This window comes from Heterodontus francisci, chromosome 3 (genome assembly GCF_036365525.1).
Source record: "Heterodontus francisci isolate sHetFra1 chromosome 3, sHetFra1.hap1, whole genome shotgun sequence".
In the NCBI taxonomy this organism is placed as follows: domain Eukaryota; kingdom Metazoa; phylum Chordata; class Chondrichthyes; order Heterodontiformes; family Heterodontidae; genus Heterodontus; species Heterodontus francisci.
In genome coordinates this window covers 80,425,805-80,445,114 of record NC_090373.1, presented here as the reverse complement: position 1 = coordinate 80,445,114, position 19,310 = coordinate 80,425,805, and the positions used below count along the sequence as shown (strand labels likewise).

At 40.6% G+C, this 19,310-nt stretch overlaps 1 protein-coding gene across 2 annotated transcripts in view; it reads right to left on the bottom strand.

Annotated features, from left to right (window-relative positions):
* Nucleotides 1-19,310, bottom strand: part of otofa (otoferlin a) — a 479,852-nt gene that overhangs the window by 89,165 nt on the left and 371,377 nt on the right. For both annotated transcript variants that reach the window (XM_068017769.1, XM_068017778.1), the window contains 8 exons: nucleotides 18,848-18,968; nucleotides 16,807-16,907; nucleotides 15,802-15,892; nucleotides 14,591-14,707; nucleotides 10,326-10,478; nucleotides 7,945-8,134; nucleotides 7,512-7,636; nucleotides 6,210-6,344 (listed from right to left, as the gene is read on the bottom strand). In XM_068017769.1, coding sequence (XP_067873870.1) covers nucleotides 6,210-6,344; nucleotides 7,512-7,636; nucleotides 7,945-8,134; nucleotides 10,326-10,478; nucleotides 14,591-14,707; nucleotides 15,802-15,892; nucleotides 16,807-16,907; nucleotides 18,848-18,968 — 1,033 coding nt within the window. The remainder of the gene's footprint in view (nucleotides 1-6,209; nucleotides 6,345-7,511; nucleotides 7,637-7,944; nucleotides 8,135-10,325; nucleotides 10,479-14,590; nucleotides 14,708-15,801; nucleotides 15,893-16,806; nucleotides 16,908-18,847; nucleotides 18,969-19,310) is intronic.

Genomic DNA, 19,310 nt, shown 5'->3' with positions numbered 1-19,310 from the left:
TAATCTTACTGGATTGTAATTCACAATGGAATATTCTATTTGAGAGCTTCAAAGAACTATACCTATGACATGCAAAACAGAAAATAAAACAATATTTGATAGATGATTAATTACAAACTTTGCCTGGGATTGCTATTGAAAAAATTCTTTAACATACTCATTAAGAGACTTGAAGTAGTCTTTAACATGATACTTCTCAAAAGAAAAGCAAGCTGATTTCTTTGTTTTCTTCTTTTTTCCACCAATTTTTCTCTACTCCTCCTTTCCTGAAGTCATTGACTCTTTGCTAGAGCGCCAAGCACTAACAGGTAACTTATCCAAGCAGCTATTCTTCACGGGTGAGCTCAGATAAACAAAATTTGGCAGGCAACTTGACGGAAGGGGACATCACAGTTCAGCCTGATAGAATCAAAGAATGGTTACAGCACAGAAGGAGGCCATTCAGCCCATTGAGTGCATGCCAGTTCTCTGCAAGAGCAATTTAGCTAATCCCACTCCCCTACCCTTTCCCAGTAGCCCTGCATTTTTTTCCTTCAGGTGCTTATTCAATTATCTTTTGTAAGCCTTGATTGAATCTACTTCCACCATTCTCTCTGGCAGTGCATTCCAGATCCTAACCACTTGTTGCGTAAAACAGTTTTTCCTCATGTCATCTTAGGTTCTTTTGCCAATTGTCTTAAATCTGTGTCCTCGGGTTCTCCATCCTTCTGCCAAGGGGTACAGTTTCTCTCTATCTACTCTACAGATCCCTCATGATTTTGAACACCTCTATAAAATCCCCTCTCATCTTTCTCTTCTCTAATGTGAACCACCTCAGCTTTTCCAATCTATCCATGTAACTGAAGTCCCACATCCCTGGAAGCATTCTTGTAAATCTTTTCAGCATCCCCTTTTCAGCCTTCGCATCCTTTCAAAAATGTAATACCCAGAATTGGACACAATATTCCAGATGAGTCCAAGCCAATGTTTTATAAAGGTTCATTATTGCTTCCTGACTTTTGTACTCGATGCCTCTATTTGTAGCCCAGGATCCCATATGCCCTTTTAACCACTTTCTCAACCTGCCCTGCCATCTTTAACAATTTGTGCACACATAACCCCAGGTATCTCTGTTCTTGCAACCCTTTTAGAATTATAGCCTTTAGTTTATATTACTTCTCATTCTTCCTACCAAAATGTATCACTTCACACTTCTCTGCATTAAATTTCATCTGCCATGTGTCTACCCATTCTACCAGCCTATCTATACCCTCTTAAATTCTATCACTATCCTCCTCACAGTTCACAATACTTCCAAGTATGCGTCATTCTGAAAATTTTGAAATTGTGCCCTGCACACCCAAGTCGAAAGTCATTAATATATATCAATAAAAATAGTGGTCCTAGTACCAACCCCTGGGGAACTCCACTGTATACTTTCCTCCAGTCCAGAAAAAAAAAGTTCACCACTACTCTCTGTTTGGTGTCACTCAACCAACGTTATTTCCATGCTGTCATTATGCTTTTTATTCCATGGGATTCAACTTTGCTAGTAAGCCTATTATGTGGCACCTCATCAAATGCCTTTTAGAAGTCGACATACACATCATTAACTGCCTTACTCTCATCAACAAACTCACCCATTTGCCCTTAACAAATCCATGCTGGTTTTCCTTAATTAATCCACATTTGTCCAACTGACTGTTAATTTTATCCCGGGTTATTGTTACTAAAAGCTTTCCCACCAACGAGATTAAACTGACTGGCCTGTAGTTGCTGGGTTTATCCTCACACAATGTTTTGAACAAGGGTGTAATATTTGCAATTTTTCAGTCATCTGGCACCACTCCCCATATCTAAGAAGAATATGGCCAATACTTCCACAATTTCCACCCTTACTTCCCTCAGCAGCCTCGGATGCATCCCATCCGTTCCTGGTGACTTAGCAAGTTTAAGTACAGCTAGCCTTTTTAATATAAAATAAAATCAAGAAATGCTGGAACCACTCAGCAGGTCTGGCAGCATCTGTGGAAAGAGAAGCAGAGTTAACATTTCGGGTCAGTGACCCTTCTTCAGAACCCGAAACGTTAACTCTGCTTCTCTTTCCACAGATGCTGCCAGACCTGCTGAGTGGTTCCAGCATTTCTTGATTTTATTTCAGATTTACAGCATCTGCAGTATTTTGCTTTTATTTTAGCCTTTTTAATACCTCCTTGTTATCAATTTTTAACCCATCTGTATCTCAACTATCTCCTCTTTCATTACGACTTTGGCAGCATCATCTTCCTTGGTAAAAACAGATGCAAAGCATTCATTTAATACCTCAGTCATGTGCTCTGCCTCCATGCATAGATCCCCTTTGGTCCTTAATTGTCCCCACTCCTCCTCTTACTACCCTGTTACTATTTATATTTCTATAGAAAATTTTTGGATTCTCTTTTATGTTGACTGTCATTTGCTTCTCAGTCTCTCCTTGCCTCTCTTATTTCCTTTCTTACTGCCCCTCTGAACTTGCTATATTCAGCCTGGTTCTCACTTGTATTATCAACCTGATATCTGTCATACACATCCTTTTGCTGCTTCATCTTACACTCGATCTCTTTTGTCATCCAGGGAGCTCTGGCTTTATTTTCTCTACCTTTCCTTCTTGTGGGAATGTACCTTGACTGTATCCGAACCACTTTAAAGGCAGCCCTGTCAATCTTTCATTCCAATCTACCTGGGACTGATCCATTCTCAACCCACTGAAATTGGCCGTCCACCAATTAATTATTTTTACTCTCGATTGCTCCTTGTCCTTCCATGGCTAATCTAAACCTTATGATACTATGATCACTGTTCCCTAAATGCTCCCATACTGAAACTTGATCCCACTTTTCCCACCTCATTCCCCAGAACCAAATCCAGCAATGCCTCCTTCCTCGTTGGGCTGGAAACGTACTGATCTAGGAAATTATCCTGAACAAACTTCAGAACTCTTCCCCCTCTTTGCCCTTTACACTATTATTATCCCAGTTTATATCAGGTTAATTAATGTACCCCATTATCACTACTCTATAGTTATTGGACCTCTTTGTAATTTCCCTGCAAATGTGTTCCTCTATATCTTTCCTACTAGTTGGTGGCTGATAGAATATACCCAGTAATGTAAAGGCACCTCCACTGTTTCTTAGCTCTAACCAAACAGATTCTGTTCTTAACCGCTCCAGGACATCCTCTCTCTCCAGTACTGTAATATTCTCAATACTGTCACCCCTCCTCCTTTATTTCCTTCCCTATCTTTCCCGAATACCTTGTAACCAGAGATATTTAATATCCAGTTCTGCCCTTTTTTTGAGCCAGGTCTTTGTTATTGCCACAACATCATATTCCCATGTGCCTATTTGTGCCAGTAGCTTACCAACCTTATTTACCACACTTTGTGCGTTTACATACATGTACGGTAAACCTGAATTAGATTTTACTGCATTCCCTCTTAGTCTGATCCCACAAAATACCTTACTATTTCTTACTCTTGTGTTATCTGTCTCTCCCAATCCTTTGTGCACCTTGTTTCTCCTTTCTAATGCTACATCCTGGTTCTCATCCCCCTGCCAAATTTGTTTGAACCCTCTCCCATAGCACTAAGAAACTGCCTCGTGAAGATATTGTTTCTGGCCATGTTGAGGTGCAACCTATCTCATCTGTACAGGTCCCACATCCTCCAGAACTAGTCCCAATGGCCTGGGAATCTAAAGCCCTCTCTCCTCCACCATCTCTCCAGCCACACATTAATCTGCTCTATCCTTCCATTTCTCTACGCACTAGACTGTGACACTGGGAGTAATCCAGAGATTACCGCATTTGAGGTCTTGCTTATTGGTCTCTTTCCTAGCTTCCTAAAATTGCCTACAGGACAGATTCTGCCCTACATGATGCTGCTCTTGGCAGTCACTTTCACACTCTGCATTGGACTAGGGTTGGTCTCGTGGCTTGATGGTGATGGAGGAGTAAGGGATGTTTTGGGCCATGACTATACAGATTGTGGTAGTATACAATTCTGCTTCTGCTGATGGCCCACAACACTCATGGATTGGTTGTTATACCTGTTCTGTGCTACATCAGTTCTGCAGAGTACAGTGGTATCAATGAAACATCAGTCAAAAATATCAAGAACTGGTACTAGGTTTTGAAAATTGGAGGGAAAAGGACAGAAAATGCAGGAAAGGATTATCACTTTAAAGGGGCAAGTGAAACCTTAGGTGGTTACTTAGTTCCACAGAACTAGCTGTGACTACATACAACACACAGCAGTGGACTTAAAGATGCAACACAGATTTCATTTGAATTATGATCACAAAATAATCAATAAATATTCCAGTTGTTGCATCTTTTATAGTGAGCTGCCTAAACTACTGAAATTCTTCTCTAAAGCTACTCAAATTACAACTAGCCTAAACAATGTAAACTCTACTTAGCCCATCGTACACAAGGCATCCAGCAACAAGGTGAATTAGAGGAAAGAAAGCAGAAACATGCAGTCAGCCTTTTCTTAACAGCTAAATTATTTATAGTGAGGAGAAATTGAAACTTATAGCAGGAAAATGTTGAACCACAGTGATATTGAAATACAACATTCTCAGCTCTAGACATGTACAGGCTTCAGTTTCTCAATCCAAAGTTGCCTATCCTATATATCAATTTAACATAGTTCATTTGATAAGATTTGTTTAATTTCAGCTGAACCATTGTGGAAAGTACTATATGGTCACAATGTATTTCATTGCTGAATAGATAGGCGGGGGTGTGGGCAGGCGTTCAGTGGGGGGTGGTGGGGCAGTGCGATGTGTGTGGTGCTGTACTGTCTATGTCTCTGGTGATGTAATGCTTGCCCTCAAATTGGTCTTATGGAGACCTTGGTGCTCTTTATGAAAGAGTCCATGACTTTCACACATCGCTAGTTTCTCAGCTGAACATAGCTGCCTGAAGGGGAGAGGACCCCCAAGAGGGGTAAAAGTAAAATAAACTGAAAGTAGTGGCTGTGTCAATCAGTTTCAAAAGTGTTTCAAGTGTAACATTTACCAGCCCAATATTCTAATGTCTGCTGCTGATACTAAACTATGTGGCGAGGCACTCAGTATAAAAAGAGAAGGGCTGATTTTAACTTTCAGTGGTGGAGAATGGGTGGTAGTAGAATGGCTGCCCATTGTACTCCCTGCCTGATTTTCAATGCAAAAAGAAATCAGATGTAATGCATAATGTATAATCCACTATCACCTGGTTTTTCCACCACGAATAGCGAAAATCAGTTCTAGGCTGATAGTAAACAACAGAATTTGAAGCTATTTAATTTAAGAAATGGTGGATCTATCTGAATGTAAATAAATGCAAGGTGGTGGACATTGGAACAGGAAACATAAACATAAGGAAGAAACATCCATTGGTGAAGAGGATACAAACACTCAGTAATAGTACCCAATCAATCAGTAAGACATTGTAAGAAATATCAGGGATGTAAAAAGGACTTTTTCCCATCAGAACCATCCCTTGAGTTTGTTAACTTTCCCCTGAGAAGAAGTCAGTTTCAGTAGGTAATAGCACAGTAAGGAGGCATAGAAGGGGCTTGTCGGGTGAAAATGGTCTTCGGTGATAGTGCAGATGGACAATAGCAAATTAGTAGCTCATTTTACACCCTGGCCAATTCTCTTTCCATTAATTGACTTTGAAAATAGTTTATTATCTGCTGTTTTGTGCTACTGCAAAAATTGAATCTCACCTTTCAAAAATGATGCTAATACCTTAAAAAATACCAGTTAGGGACAGGATTTAGGGTTATAAGGATACAGGGCACAAACAGAGATGTCTAAATTCTATTGTGGCTCTTGGACAACAGAGACCATGAAAATCTTATATTAAGCAAAGCAACTGATCAAGTAGGATGTAAGATTAGATATTCTGGAGTTCTATCTGGGTAGAATTTGAGATGGAACATATTGGACATAGTCTTTGAATGGAAGAGTTCATTGGTTGATAGACCTTTTCTTGTTTCGTGCTTTAAATTCTTGTGCACCATCAGGAGCAATAACAACATTTGTACATGCCCATTTAGGTAGATATAGTAAATGACACTTCCATTTAACTACAATACTTTATAACTTATTTTTCACTTTGTACAATATTCATAGACATATTAACATGGGACTGGAATTTCTAATTGTTTGTCTGAAAAACAATCGGTTAGGACTCCTTACCACAGTATCCTGGTCATAAATTTCAATGACCACAATGGGAGGATCATCTCTCAGTTCCTGTGCTTCACCATATAGCTCAATGTTGTCAAACACCAGCAACTGGTCCCAAGTAGGGCATAGAGTCTCCTGTAAAACCTATAGATGACAGATTGATCAAACTGAAATTGAAAACCTGAGACTAAACTTTTCCCGTATTTATGATTTCATTCTCATAACAATTTCTGTAGCTCCTCACTGACCTGCTGCCCCCTTCAATTGAGGCTAAAGCCTACAGGGCATCCCAAACACTCTGCCCTCAAAAGTACCTGGTAAAAGCTTGAAAAAATTATGAAAAGGAAAGTGTGGCAGCACAGTCTGTAGGAAAACTTAGTGGGCAATGTTTTTTTGTCAGTATCACAAATTCAGAAAATTTCCCCTTAACTCACCAGCAAGTTATTAACAGTCAAAATTGTTCTCACTAAACATCATATTAGACTTGATTTTTAACCCTATATATCCAAAGAAATTAAACATGGCAGTGAATCTCCATTGAAGATGAAGTCACAGAAGAATAGTACATATTTTTAAACTTAATAAATAGGATACAAGCCTCTTTTCACATCATTGCTCAATTGAGAAGGTAGGCTGATGACTTGCTTCCCAGTCTCTACCAATGCTGATCTTGAGCTGCTATGACCTGTTTACACATTCCTTCAGAGACACACCTCAATTATTTAAAGCTGGAGAAATTCAGCACAAATTAAAAGGAACCCAGGCTTACACACCCCTCTCCTCCAGTTATGTGTAAGGATACTGATGAGGTTTAATAATCTAAAATCAGGCAGCTCCCTGGTATTGCATTCCAGTCATTGTTATCCTGGTTTGCAATATTCCACATCAAATATTTGGTGGACATCTTCCTTCAGTGTGTCAAAAAGCCAATGCGGGACCTTGCAAGTCCCATGCTCATTGGCAACTGCTTAATCCAGATGCTAGGTAAGGCGCTTTGGCAAAAATGCATGTTTACCATGTAGCTGACTCTGCCCTCCAAGATGCTGAGTGTACATTAGTGTAGGCCTTTCTCTCCTGCAACTTTTTTTTCTATTTGTTCTACAAATCCTCCTGGCAGCTTTGTCCCTTTGTGAGGCCACCCTGTCTGTGCTTGGTAACTACCCCCAATGACATGTCCATACCTACAATAGGATACTCACTGGATGGGAGATGATCAGTGAGTTGTATTTCCCAGCATTAACAATGAACATGTGTTAGATTGGAGAATTTCTTTGAGAGATTCAGGTCCCATTTGGATAGTACTGTAATTACCTCAGTGCATTGGCTCTGTGTGGAGAAGAAGACACGGGCGAATGGGTCTGAGAGGCCACTGCTGTCTGCAGCACACAGGCTTCGGGCTTGGTACATGTGAACTCTTAGCTGGAAAAACTGCTTCTCTGTTTTGGCAAAAAAAAATCACACTAAGAATTAAAACTTCACTCAAGAAGGCAAACTAAATTATTTCATTTTCACTGCCTAAACATTAAACATCATTACAGTCTTTTTAAAAAAAAATCTTCCCTCTTAAAAGAATTTTATGTCTTGAAAGGAGTAATGATACTTTCATCAACTTGTAGAAGCCCTTTTCACACTGTATAACTTTACATAACTCTTTACTTCCTTTCCTCCAACCAATCATTCAAGATATACATTAAGATCTGAAGACTGCACTGTTTAATCATTTGTTTTCAAAATCAGTACTTACTGGTGTAGGTCAGACTTATAGGAGGGAAGGACTGCAATCCCAGACCCTTTACTGCTTTGTTCTCTTCATATCCACTGGGCAGTCCACTTAGGAAATCCTTCCGCTGCTTATTTAATCCCAGCCAAAAGTAAACTTCAATTTTAGATTGAACTGTCCAGCCTGCTGTGCCAAAGCCTCGCTTACCGGGGAGCTGCAAACAAGGTAACTGCTATTTGACAAGATTTAAACCAAGGTAAAAGCTATTCATAAATTTTGCACAATAGTAACGTTGGGAAGGAATGTGCAGCCCGGAAATGTACTTTATGAAATAAGCTGCCTAAACGTTCTTTTTATTAATCATTTTTGTCAGACATTCTTACACACTCATTGAACATAGTCCTATTTACAAAGAGTACATTTAACACTTCTGCTGATCACCAGCATGACAGAAATGGAATATTAACAGCACGATTAGTATATGCAAGTGACAGTTAAGCAAGGATTTCTAATTGTACGGTGGTCCTATATTGCTGGAACCTGAAAAAGTATTGCTGTTGCCGAGTGCAGTAAAAAAGAAGCACAAATTTCCTGGTGAGAAACTAAGTATCCATTTCTGAATTTGACAACTCTTTCAACATGCTACCTTCACACTGCATACAAAATGCTCTCATATAATATGTGGCTATTGTGCAACGGTGGATTGGCCCAGGAAAGAAAATGTGCACTCTTTTTGAGGAGCAATTTTGTCCGAATAGAATCGTACAGCATAGCAGGAGATCATTCAGCTCACTGCATCTATGCCAGCTCTGGGAACGATTAATCTACTCAGTCCTATTCCCCCTCCATTTTCTTTTACAAATATTATTCACTTAAATGTGGTGATAATATGATTCAAGAGGAGAGGAGTATCATGCATCTGTTTATCACACACTTTATCCTATATCCACCTGCAATACTATAATAGTGTAATGACCACAGTAATGGGTATAGTAAAGTAGGAAGAAAGCACTTGTATTTACATAGCACATTTTACAATTCCATAATGTCACATCACACTTCAAATTCAATGAAATATTTTTAAAGTGTAGTCATTGTAGTAATGTAGGGAAATGTAGCAGCTAATTTGCACACACAAACAGCAATGGGATACAGATAATCTGTTTTAGTGATATTGGTTGAGGGATAAATATTTGCAAGCACATAACAAGAACTCTCCTGCTAATGTGAATAATAGCTGTAGTAATGTATGTAATGACTACAGTAGTGTCATAGCTACAACAGTGCAATGGCTCTAGTCGTGTAATGACTATAATAGTGTAAGTAATGATTACAGTGGTGTATTGGCTACTGTCATGTAATGACTACAATTGCATAATGACTACCATCATGTGAGTGATGCCTACAGTATTGTAATAGCTACAGTAGTATAATGCAATCCAAGTAGAGAAATATAGTTCTCCCTGCATGGTTAAATTGAGCTCGAAGGAGCTATATTTCTTTCTTTTTCTCTTTAAAATCATAATGATTGAGTTCATGCATAGCTCCTGAGCGTACAATTAATCTCATGTTTCAGGATTTGATCCAACTTTTCTTGCATTTTTTCATCTTCAGCCAATTTAATCTCTGCTACTTTTGCTGTAGAATCTACTCGCACACGAAAACCAAATATCTTAATTTTGTCTGTATCCATACTAGTGTTTGCAATCAGAATCAGAAAAACCTTGTTTTTAAACGTTCCTGATGCTGACAGCTCATAAATAGCTCTTAATGTAAGTCCGATGAATTAATAAAACAAGGAATTAGACCAAAACTACAGCAGGACATAAGCTTTTTGAGTGTATGCATACGGTATGGATGATGCTGGTAATGCTGCATTTATTGTCCATCCCAAGTCATGTTGATAGGATGTGGTTAGTTTTCTCCTTGCAATCCTTCTGCATTACTACTGAGTAATGATCATAACTCATTACTTCTGAGTTTGTAATCATGTTGCATTCTTCCTGAGCTTGAGATCCTGAAGTCCTACTGCTGGAAAGGCGATCATAAAAGGGGGAAATTTAACCCACCCTGCCTACATTGCTGAGTGTTCCTCCAGACCCCACAATGGGAGTCTGGGCCTTTGCTCCCCTGGGCTACCTCCCAACTCCACCAATGTAGGGCCATCTTCTGCAACTGGACAGTGCTTTTGGATGGCCTCAGGACCATGCAAATTTAGGCTGGCAGCTGGCCGGTGGGAGGTAAATGATGCCCGGCCATTATGATTGGTCAAAGCCTCCCACAGGGGCTCCCATTCTGGAAGGCCGTCGGCTATCCCGGGCTGCCCATTCAGCAGTTCAAATCCACCCAATAATCCTTGCAATAGAATAGCAGCTGTATAGGTTGACCAAGTGAGATTCCAATACCTTTAGAAAGACAGTCTTAACTTTGCCACAATCTTTGCCTGTTTCTTCATCCACTATTGAGTACAGAACATCTTTGCATTGAATTCGAGCGTATGCAATCCGCTTGTTGTTGCTCATCATCCAGATGAAGATTTCAGGGATACTGTGCTGAGGCTGCAAGAGAAATCTTATTAATATTAGTAAAAAAATTGAAAGAAGCTACCTCATCAGTAATGATTGAGGGATGGGGGTTGGGACGGCTGGGTTAATGCATTCAGACAGAAACAAAATTAAAATATAAGCAGTGTGATAAAGCGAATAAAAATATTAGTTTTGGAGAAAATATGGAGGACAAGAAAGGATTAAGGACAACAAGAAAGGAATATGAGGGAGAATATTAAAAAGAGCATTAAAGTATTCTGCAAATATATCAGCAAAAAGAGAATAGTGAGGCAGGTCCCATGAGAGGAGGGAATAGTGAGTTAGTGGAGGATAAGCAGAAATTAGCAGAAATGCTTAACTAGTGTAAAGGTAAAATACTGCAGATGTCAGAAATCTGAAATGAAAACAGGAAATGCTGGAAATAGTCAGAAGGTTTGGCAACATCTGTGGAGAGAGAAACAGAGTTAATGGGCTGAATTTTACCGTGACTTCTGGACCCCAAAATCATGCCGAAAAGCAGGACCCAAGCCCGCACTTGCTGGCAGCAGGATTGGCTCAGTGATTTTACTGCAGGCAGCCTCCTAATTGGCTGCCTGCGGGTCTGCTGTCCAATAAAGGACAGCGGGCAGGCTCCTGATGCCTCTGGCCCAATCAGAGGGCTGGCAGCTCTGAAGCATCAGCAGCACCACCGGGAGAGGTGGGCGCTCTTGAGGCAGGTTGGAGGCATCAGGGCACCTCAAAATGGAGGCGCCCTCAGACAGGTAAGTACAAATTAAAATTTAGGGAGACAAGGGCAGTAATTCCCACTGATCAGAGGGGAAACCCTTCTGGGGGGATCGTTGGGGCCGTCTGGGCTGCATATCTTGCCCACGGCCCTTTCTTTGGGCAATGAAGCCTCTGGCTCCGATATCCCCCACTGGGCTGCCACAGGGAGGCCGGCTCCATTAAGCTGACTGCCTCCCCATACGTCAGGGGGTTGCCCCATCATTGACAAAATGCTGGTGGCCCCGTAAAATGGCCCTTAATAGGGTCTGTAATAATCCAAATGAGCTGTCTGCCTCTGTGGAGTGGGCAGCCAATCCACCTTGCAGCCTGCTGCTGGCAAACTTTCCCAGCGGCAGGACTGAGTCGGGGAGTCATCCTAATGCAGCTTCCTGCTATTTTACCGGCCTCCCCGCTTCCATTCCCGATGCCTAGGGCCTAGTAAAATTCAGCCCTATATTTCAGGGTTATATTCAGTGAGGTTATGTGCCAGAAGACAGCAGAGTGGCAAATACAATACCCATTTTCCAAAAGGGAAAGAACTAAATGGGGTAATTATACTCCATTTAGTTTAATATGGATTTCAGAAAGGAAGAGCGTGCTTGACAAACCTGATAGAGTTCTTGAGGAAATGACAGATATTCTGGATGGGGAAATACTGTGGGTGTTGTGACAAGGAAGCAAACAGGAGATTGTTAGAGAATATTTACTAGTATGGAATGAGGGAGAGGATAAAAAAATTGGATTCTAAGCTAGTTAGAAGAGAGGAGGCAGAGAGTAAGAGTTCAGGGATATTTCGTGGAGTGGTTAAGAGTTTCTGAGTGCTCCTGTTCACTGTGTACAGCATTGCTTTGAGTTCAGGGCTCTGTGTCATCCCCTCTGCCAACTTGTAGCCAGACTCCTGCATGCTCCTTTTCTTTCTATTCATTTCATGGGATGTGGGTGTCACTGGCAAGGCCAGCATTTGTTGCCCATCCCTTATTGCCCTTGAGAAGGTGGTGATGAGCTGCCTTTTTGAACTGCTGCAGTCCTTGGGGTGTAGGTACACTGACAGTGTGGTTAGGGAGGGAGTTCCAGGATTTTGATCCAGTGAAGGAATGGCGATATAGTTCCAAGTCAGAATGGTGTGTGACTTGGAGGAGAATTTGCAGGTGGTGGTGTTCCCATGCATCTGCTGCCCTTGTCCTTCTAGGTGGTAGAGATAGCGGGTTTGGAAGATGCTGTCTAAGGAGCCTTGGTGAGTTGCTGCAGTGCATCTTGCAGATGATACACACTGCTGCCACTGTGCGTCGGTGGTGAAGTGTTTGTTTAAGCTGGTTGATGGGGTACCAATCATGCGGGCTGCTTTGTTCTGGATGGTGCCAAGCTTCTGGAGTGTTGTTGGAGCCACATTCATCCAGGCAAGTGGAGTGTATTCCATCACACCCCTGACTTGTGCCTTGTACATGGTGGACAGGCTTTGGCGAATCCGGAGGTGGGTTATTCACTGCAGAATTCCCAACCTCTGACCTGCTCTTGTAGCCACAGTATTTAATATTGCTGTTCAGTTTCTGGTCGATGGTAAACCCCAGGATGTTGATAGTAAGGGATTCAGCGATGGTAATGCTGTTGAATGTCAAGGGAGATAGTTGGATTGTTTCTTGTTGGAGATGATCATTGTCTGGCACTTGTGTGGCACAAATGTTACTTACCACTTATCAGCCCAAGCCTAAATGTTGTCCAGGTCTTGCTGCATTGGGACACGGACTGCTTCATTATCTGAGGAGTTGCTAATGGTACTGAACATTATCCAATCATCAGTGAACACCCCCACTTCTGAACTTCTGATGGAGGTAAGGTCATTGATGAAGGAGCTGAAGATAGTTGGGCCTAGGACACTACCCTGAGGAACTCCTGCAGTGATGTCCTAGGGCTGAAATGATTTGCCTCCAACAATCACAACCATCTTCCTTTGTGCTAGGTATGATTCCAACCAGTGAAGAGTTTCCCCCCTGATTCCCATTGACTTCAATTTGGCTAGGGCTCCTTGATGCCACATTCAGTCAAATGCTGCCTTGATATCCGGGGCAGTCACTCTCACCCTGTCACCTCACCTCTTGCGTTCATTTTTTTGTCCATGTTTGAGGTCAGGAGCGGAGTTACCCTGGTGGAACTCAAACTGAGCATCAGTGAGGAAGTTGTTGCTGTTTAAGTGGTGCTTGATAGCACTGTCAACGATACCTTCCATTACATTGCTGATGATCAAGAGTTGACTGATGGGGTGGTAACTGGCCATATTGGATTTGTCTTGCTTTTTGAGGATAGGACATACCTGGGCAATTTTCCACATTGCTGGGTAGATACCAGTGTTGTAGTTGTAGTGGAACAGCTTGGCTAGGGGAACAGCTAGTTTTGCCACACAAGTCTTCAGTACTATAGCTGGGATGTTGTCAGGGCTCATAGGCTTTGCAGCATCCAGTGCCTTCAGCCATTTCTTGATATCATGTGGAGTGAATCGAAATGACTGAAGACTGGCATCTGTGATGCTGGGAACCTCAGGAGGAGGTTGAAATGGATCATCCACTCGGTACTTCTGGCTGAAGATGGTCACAAATGCTTCAGCCTTTTCTTTCGCACTGATGTGCTGGGCTCCTCCATCATTGAGGATGGGGATATTTGTGGAGCATCCTCCTCCTCCCGTTAGTTGTTTAATTGTCCACCACCGTTCACGACCGAATGTGACAGGACTGCAGAGCGTAGATCTAATCCGTTGGTTGTGGGATCGCTTAGCTCTGTCTATCACATGCTGCTTCCGCTGTTTTGCATGCAAGTAGTCCTGTGTTGTAGCTTCACAAGGCTGGCACCTCAATTTTAGGTATGCCTGGTGCTGCTTCTGGCATACACTTTTCATTGAATTGGCATCAATGCCGTTATGTTAGGGATGGGAATAAGTTCGAATTGCTGATCACTGTTTAGTGATCCCTGCTGGAAATAATTAGAATCAGTGACATATTAGGACATGGTTATACTTAACTGTGATGACCTGCCACAATTAATTTGTCTATTAAGGCGGGCATATAAATATTCTTCATTGTGTGATGTGGGACCAGCGCTCATGGAACTGCACCTTTGAAATACTTTGAAAATAGGAAAGAAGTGCGGAGGGAAGTTAAGACAGGAAGAGAGGGGAGTGGAAGGTGAGAAGGGGAGACCGTTAGTAAGAAAAATTACATAAAAGTTATATTTTTATTTATTTTCTACATCTATTCCTTAGCAAAGTTACTAGGAATTAGTTTCTCCAAATAAAATTCTATTGTATTGTTTTTTGTTCTATGCAAAGTAAATTAAATTTTGTACATTCTGTGTGTGGGTAAACCTCTTACCTCATCAGTCATAAAGCGGAGTTTGTGCAGAAAGACGTGAACCTGTTTCAGTTTGTCCTTCAGTGTGTTTTTCTTCACTTGGGTCCTCATTGTCTTTGCTTGCTGTCCCATGTTCTCCTGCAGTTAGTCATATATGCAAAAGTTTAGCATAAGATTACAATAGACCTCTTGTAAATTTTTATTTTGTCTCCAGAAAGGGGATTAATCATTTCAAATTTACAATTCTCACATTGTTTCTTACATTTGTTCCTGTCTCTGGTTATTATACTACAAATTTCATAAAAGCAGTTCTAGTGCTTTAGTCATTGACAACTATTATTTATGAATGGCAGTAATACTTATTTGACAAAGCACCTGTGGTATCATTAAAGCAAGCTCCTCTACACTGAATGATTTTGAAAAATATAATTGGTTAAAATGTCACTTTGCAGGAGCCAAATGTGCAGACATCTGACCCTCTGTCATATACCGTGAGGTTTGATAGGGATGGGTGGGCATGTTTTTAAAATGACCTTAAATTGAAGCATGGGACTGGACATGGTGGTTAGTAAAAGCTACGCAGAAAGATCATAAATTACTACAGGCAATGACATGATTTTTGCTGCAAATGATTTGCTGTTGCTGAGTTCTACTCAGTTCTCACTGCCTCTGGGCCTGCTTGTGCAGAATTATTGTAGTTGGAAGGTAGGAACAGTAGGCTATTCAACCTCATGAGTCTGTTCTACAAATCAGCAGCAAATCACAGGCGTTTGCAGGATTTGTCACATTGCATGACATCAGTCACCTTTAACTACAGTAATAGGCTGATTTCAGGCTAGAATGAGGATAAAAAAAAGAAAAACTACAAATGCTGGAAATCTAAAATTAACAATAGAAAATGCTGTTAATACACAACAGGTCCATAAGGATCAGAAAAATTAAAAGATCGCTGAAGTTTTGGAGTTGAGACATTTTGACACGATCTTTGTCTTCCTTCCCAAAACTACAAATTGGGAAATTTCAAGCCTTCTGAGTCTTCCAACCTTTCTGAGTAGAATTATTTAATTAGACTCCTTCACTGCTTTGGAATAATTTAACAAGCTACTGCATACTACACAAACTGTAACACCATTGTATCTCACGTCGTCTTTGAAAGAATACCTGAGCCCTTGATTTCTCATTAAAGTTCCTTGAGATAACTGACGTAATATATTAGGGAACATTTAACATACCATTTCTCTTATGCAGGACTTAAGTCTCTCCCTATCCAGTTTAGTCCTCCCTGCTGCATTTTGGTCCTTATTTGCCAGTGACACAAAACGGCTGTAGGGAAAATATAGAGAGATAAATGTTCCGATACACATGGTATTTTTGTGAAAGTAGATTGGATGAATAGTAGAACAGCTCAATGACGTTATGTAATACAAGACATTTCATTGAATTCATGACCACCATCTGTCTCATTTTTAAAACACCTTATCAGGACTCAGGAATGTCTCAAAGCACTTTACAGACAATTAATTACTTTGGAGTGCAGTGGCTGTTGTCATGTTCATAAATGAGGCAACATTTTATACATAGCAAGATCCCACAAACAGCTATGACATGAATGACTAGTTAATCTGTTCCTGGCGGTACCAGTTGAGGAAGGAATGTTGGTCAGGATACCAGGAGAACTGCTTGCTCTCCTTCCAATAGTGGCATTGGATCTGGAATATTGACCTGGCATAGGAACACCTGACTTCAGTTTAAAACTTCAAGTGAAGGCCAGACCATGCGACAATGCAGCAATCCCTCAGCACTAAACTAGAGTTAAACCCACACTTTTTGTCCCAGAGGTGAGAATACTACCAACTGAGTCAGACTAACATTGAGGATGTCACATGGCAGCAGATTTAATGAGGAATAATGATTCCTCAATACAACGCATAGCTGGGATAAACAGTGACACTGTTGAAAAAACCCTTGAATCACGATGTGAAGAGAAAGCAAAATTAAAAGGAGAAGATTAGAGAGATTATGATGTGTTGCTTCTTTAACGTGATGGCTGAAGAGCTTTCAACATGAGACTAATAAGCTATCCTACAATATTTTACCAGGAAGTCACTTTTTTTGTTGATTAATTAAAGAATGAATCAGGGTTGGTAAATTTGATTCAATTGACTAAAGAGGCATAGCAATCATTTTAGAATCAGGTGATATAATTGCTTAAAGCAGTAATCTCTAGTTGTTCTTACGTGCATCCGCTGCTCAACTCCTCCAAGACTCCTCGGAGCCGTCGCTCTGGGTGTGGTTTTTCTGTCTTCAGGATCTCCTGAACATCATTCAGGCCTTCCTCCTAATATCAAAAATTAGAAGATATTAAACAGTTACCGTGACAGTGACAACAGTGAAGGAGACAAGCAGTATGTTGACATCTGTAACAGAATACGACTCTTTACTGTAAATCAACCAACTTCTAAACACATAAACAGGAGCTTCTTAATAATAATAGAAACCAGACTGGATTTTTAAAGATGTTAAAAATGAATTCAATTGCCCTCCAATGAGGAATAGGTTATCCACTGTGTACAAAACTTGAGTCAGTTGATGACATCCTCTTTGAATATGTAGGGCCACATTATATTGATATATATATATATTATATTGATATGTGTTCCATCTTCCTGTGGCACTCAGAACACCACGTGGAATGCACAAACACATGAATGACCCGCATAGTAGTGTGTACATGGCTGTAAATTAACAGTGGCCTCTGTCTAAAGGGACTGCTGGTTGTCTCTCAACAAAAAGCTCAGAATATATTTTGGGAGAATTTTTGTGAGGAGCAGCTGTGTGGCCCACTGCTGACCAATGCTTAACCCCCTCAGGATTGGTTTCCCCTCCCACCACCCGCAGGCCCAACCTGCCAGTCAACTTGGTGTAGGAGGTGGTTGATTTTGCACCTTCGCATCTTGAGCTGCAGCTCGCTGGTGGATTGAGCCTTCCAATGTTGGATTCAGGCAGGCATGCACCTGACTTTGAGCCCATTGCAGGCAGACATTGAATTCCAACCACCCCCAACAATGTTCAATAAACAGTTTAAAATGGGACCTTTTGAGATACAAGCCAAATGTAGTTTATACAACTCTTTTTTGAAATAACCAATCATTTAAATGCAAATCTTTCAGACTCAATTAATCAATTTTTTTACCGCTCAGTAGATGAAGTGTGCTGCAATCTACAGCTACAGACACTAGTTTACAAGGGAGTGACAAATTAACTCTGGTTAAAGCTTTAAGTCAAAATATTCAAGTAATATTAGAAACTAAGCTGCAATTTCAGTAATAATTTGATGTTGCTAACACAATCCATATGCTATGTGTTTACTTTTGTTCTTTGAAATGATCTTTTTTAAAATTTTCCTTATTTTATTTTTCCTCATCATCTTATTTAAATGCCCTCACATTTGGCATATTAGACCAGGATTCCTTAAATGCTGTTCTTCATCTGGCCACGAGGGGATGTATGAGGGCAGTCTGGGATAACCTGTTGCCCAACCACCTGGAGAAGATGCAGCTGAAGTAAACAACTGGGTATCTAGGGAATCATGAGTGCAAACTGCAGTACTAAAATTGCACAGTACGTGTACTGTGCATTGGAAGAGCAACATATCAAAGCCCCAAACTCCTTTGTGGTACCACAAACCTTGCAGTAAATTGCTTCCCAAGACTATAACTGTCTTTTTCAGGACTTGTAGACAGAACCTGCCTGTTTTAAATAACTATCGCATGCTGGACATCTTAGTGCTTTCATGCTGCAGAAGACATTTTGACTATGGTTTTGAAACAGTTGAGAAATTGCGCAAATGGCTACATCACTGGTTATATCGACCACTTTTTTCCCAAATAAAAATTCAAATGAAAAATTTGTAGTAAAAACTTGTAAGTATTAGGTCCTATCAAGAGCCATGATAATGTAAACATGATGCTAATCATATCCACTCTATACATAAAGTGCCTTGCAACATGCTTCACCTTCATGATCCTATCTTTTGCCAGCAATGTTCTGAGACATTTTACCCTGTACAGATATTTTGATGAACAGAACAATACACAGCAGTTCTGAAAGAAACATAGAAAGATTTGCGACACAGAAGGTGGCCAATTGGCCCATTCTGTCCATGAAATAGGTAAGAAACTATGCCCAATTGCTGAACTACTCATCAGACAAATGCCATATGCATTTCTTTTTAGATCTGGATCCCGAGGAGAAATAAAATCATACTGAAATACAAACCAGTTTATCTGCAATCTTGTCCATTATGTTTGCATTGTAGAGACGCCTTCGCTGGTCTTGCCACCAGCTTTTGATGTATGTGCAAGGCTTTTTTTCAAAGTATGGCAAGTGGAAGTAGTTTCTGAAAAGAAATGAGAAGTAGTTAGGTCAATAGACCTTTTCTGTAACAGATACTGCTTTCCTCTAGAGGTTATCCACAACTACAGGATTTCTGAAAAATATCTCCAATTACACAAAACTAATACCATCCTTCACTGCTTCAAAAATACAAACTGTTATTTACTGTTCTTACAGCAGTTTTATTTTCACAGACCTAACCATGTTACTTCATACTAAAAATTACTGGCAATACACATGTAAAAATGGCAATCTGCACAATATATTGCACCTTCCATATGCTGCTCTTTGACAGGTACCATGTGAGTATCACTCCACATGACTGAGTATTCTTTCGTTCACTGAC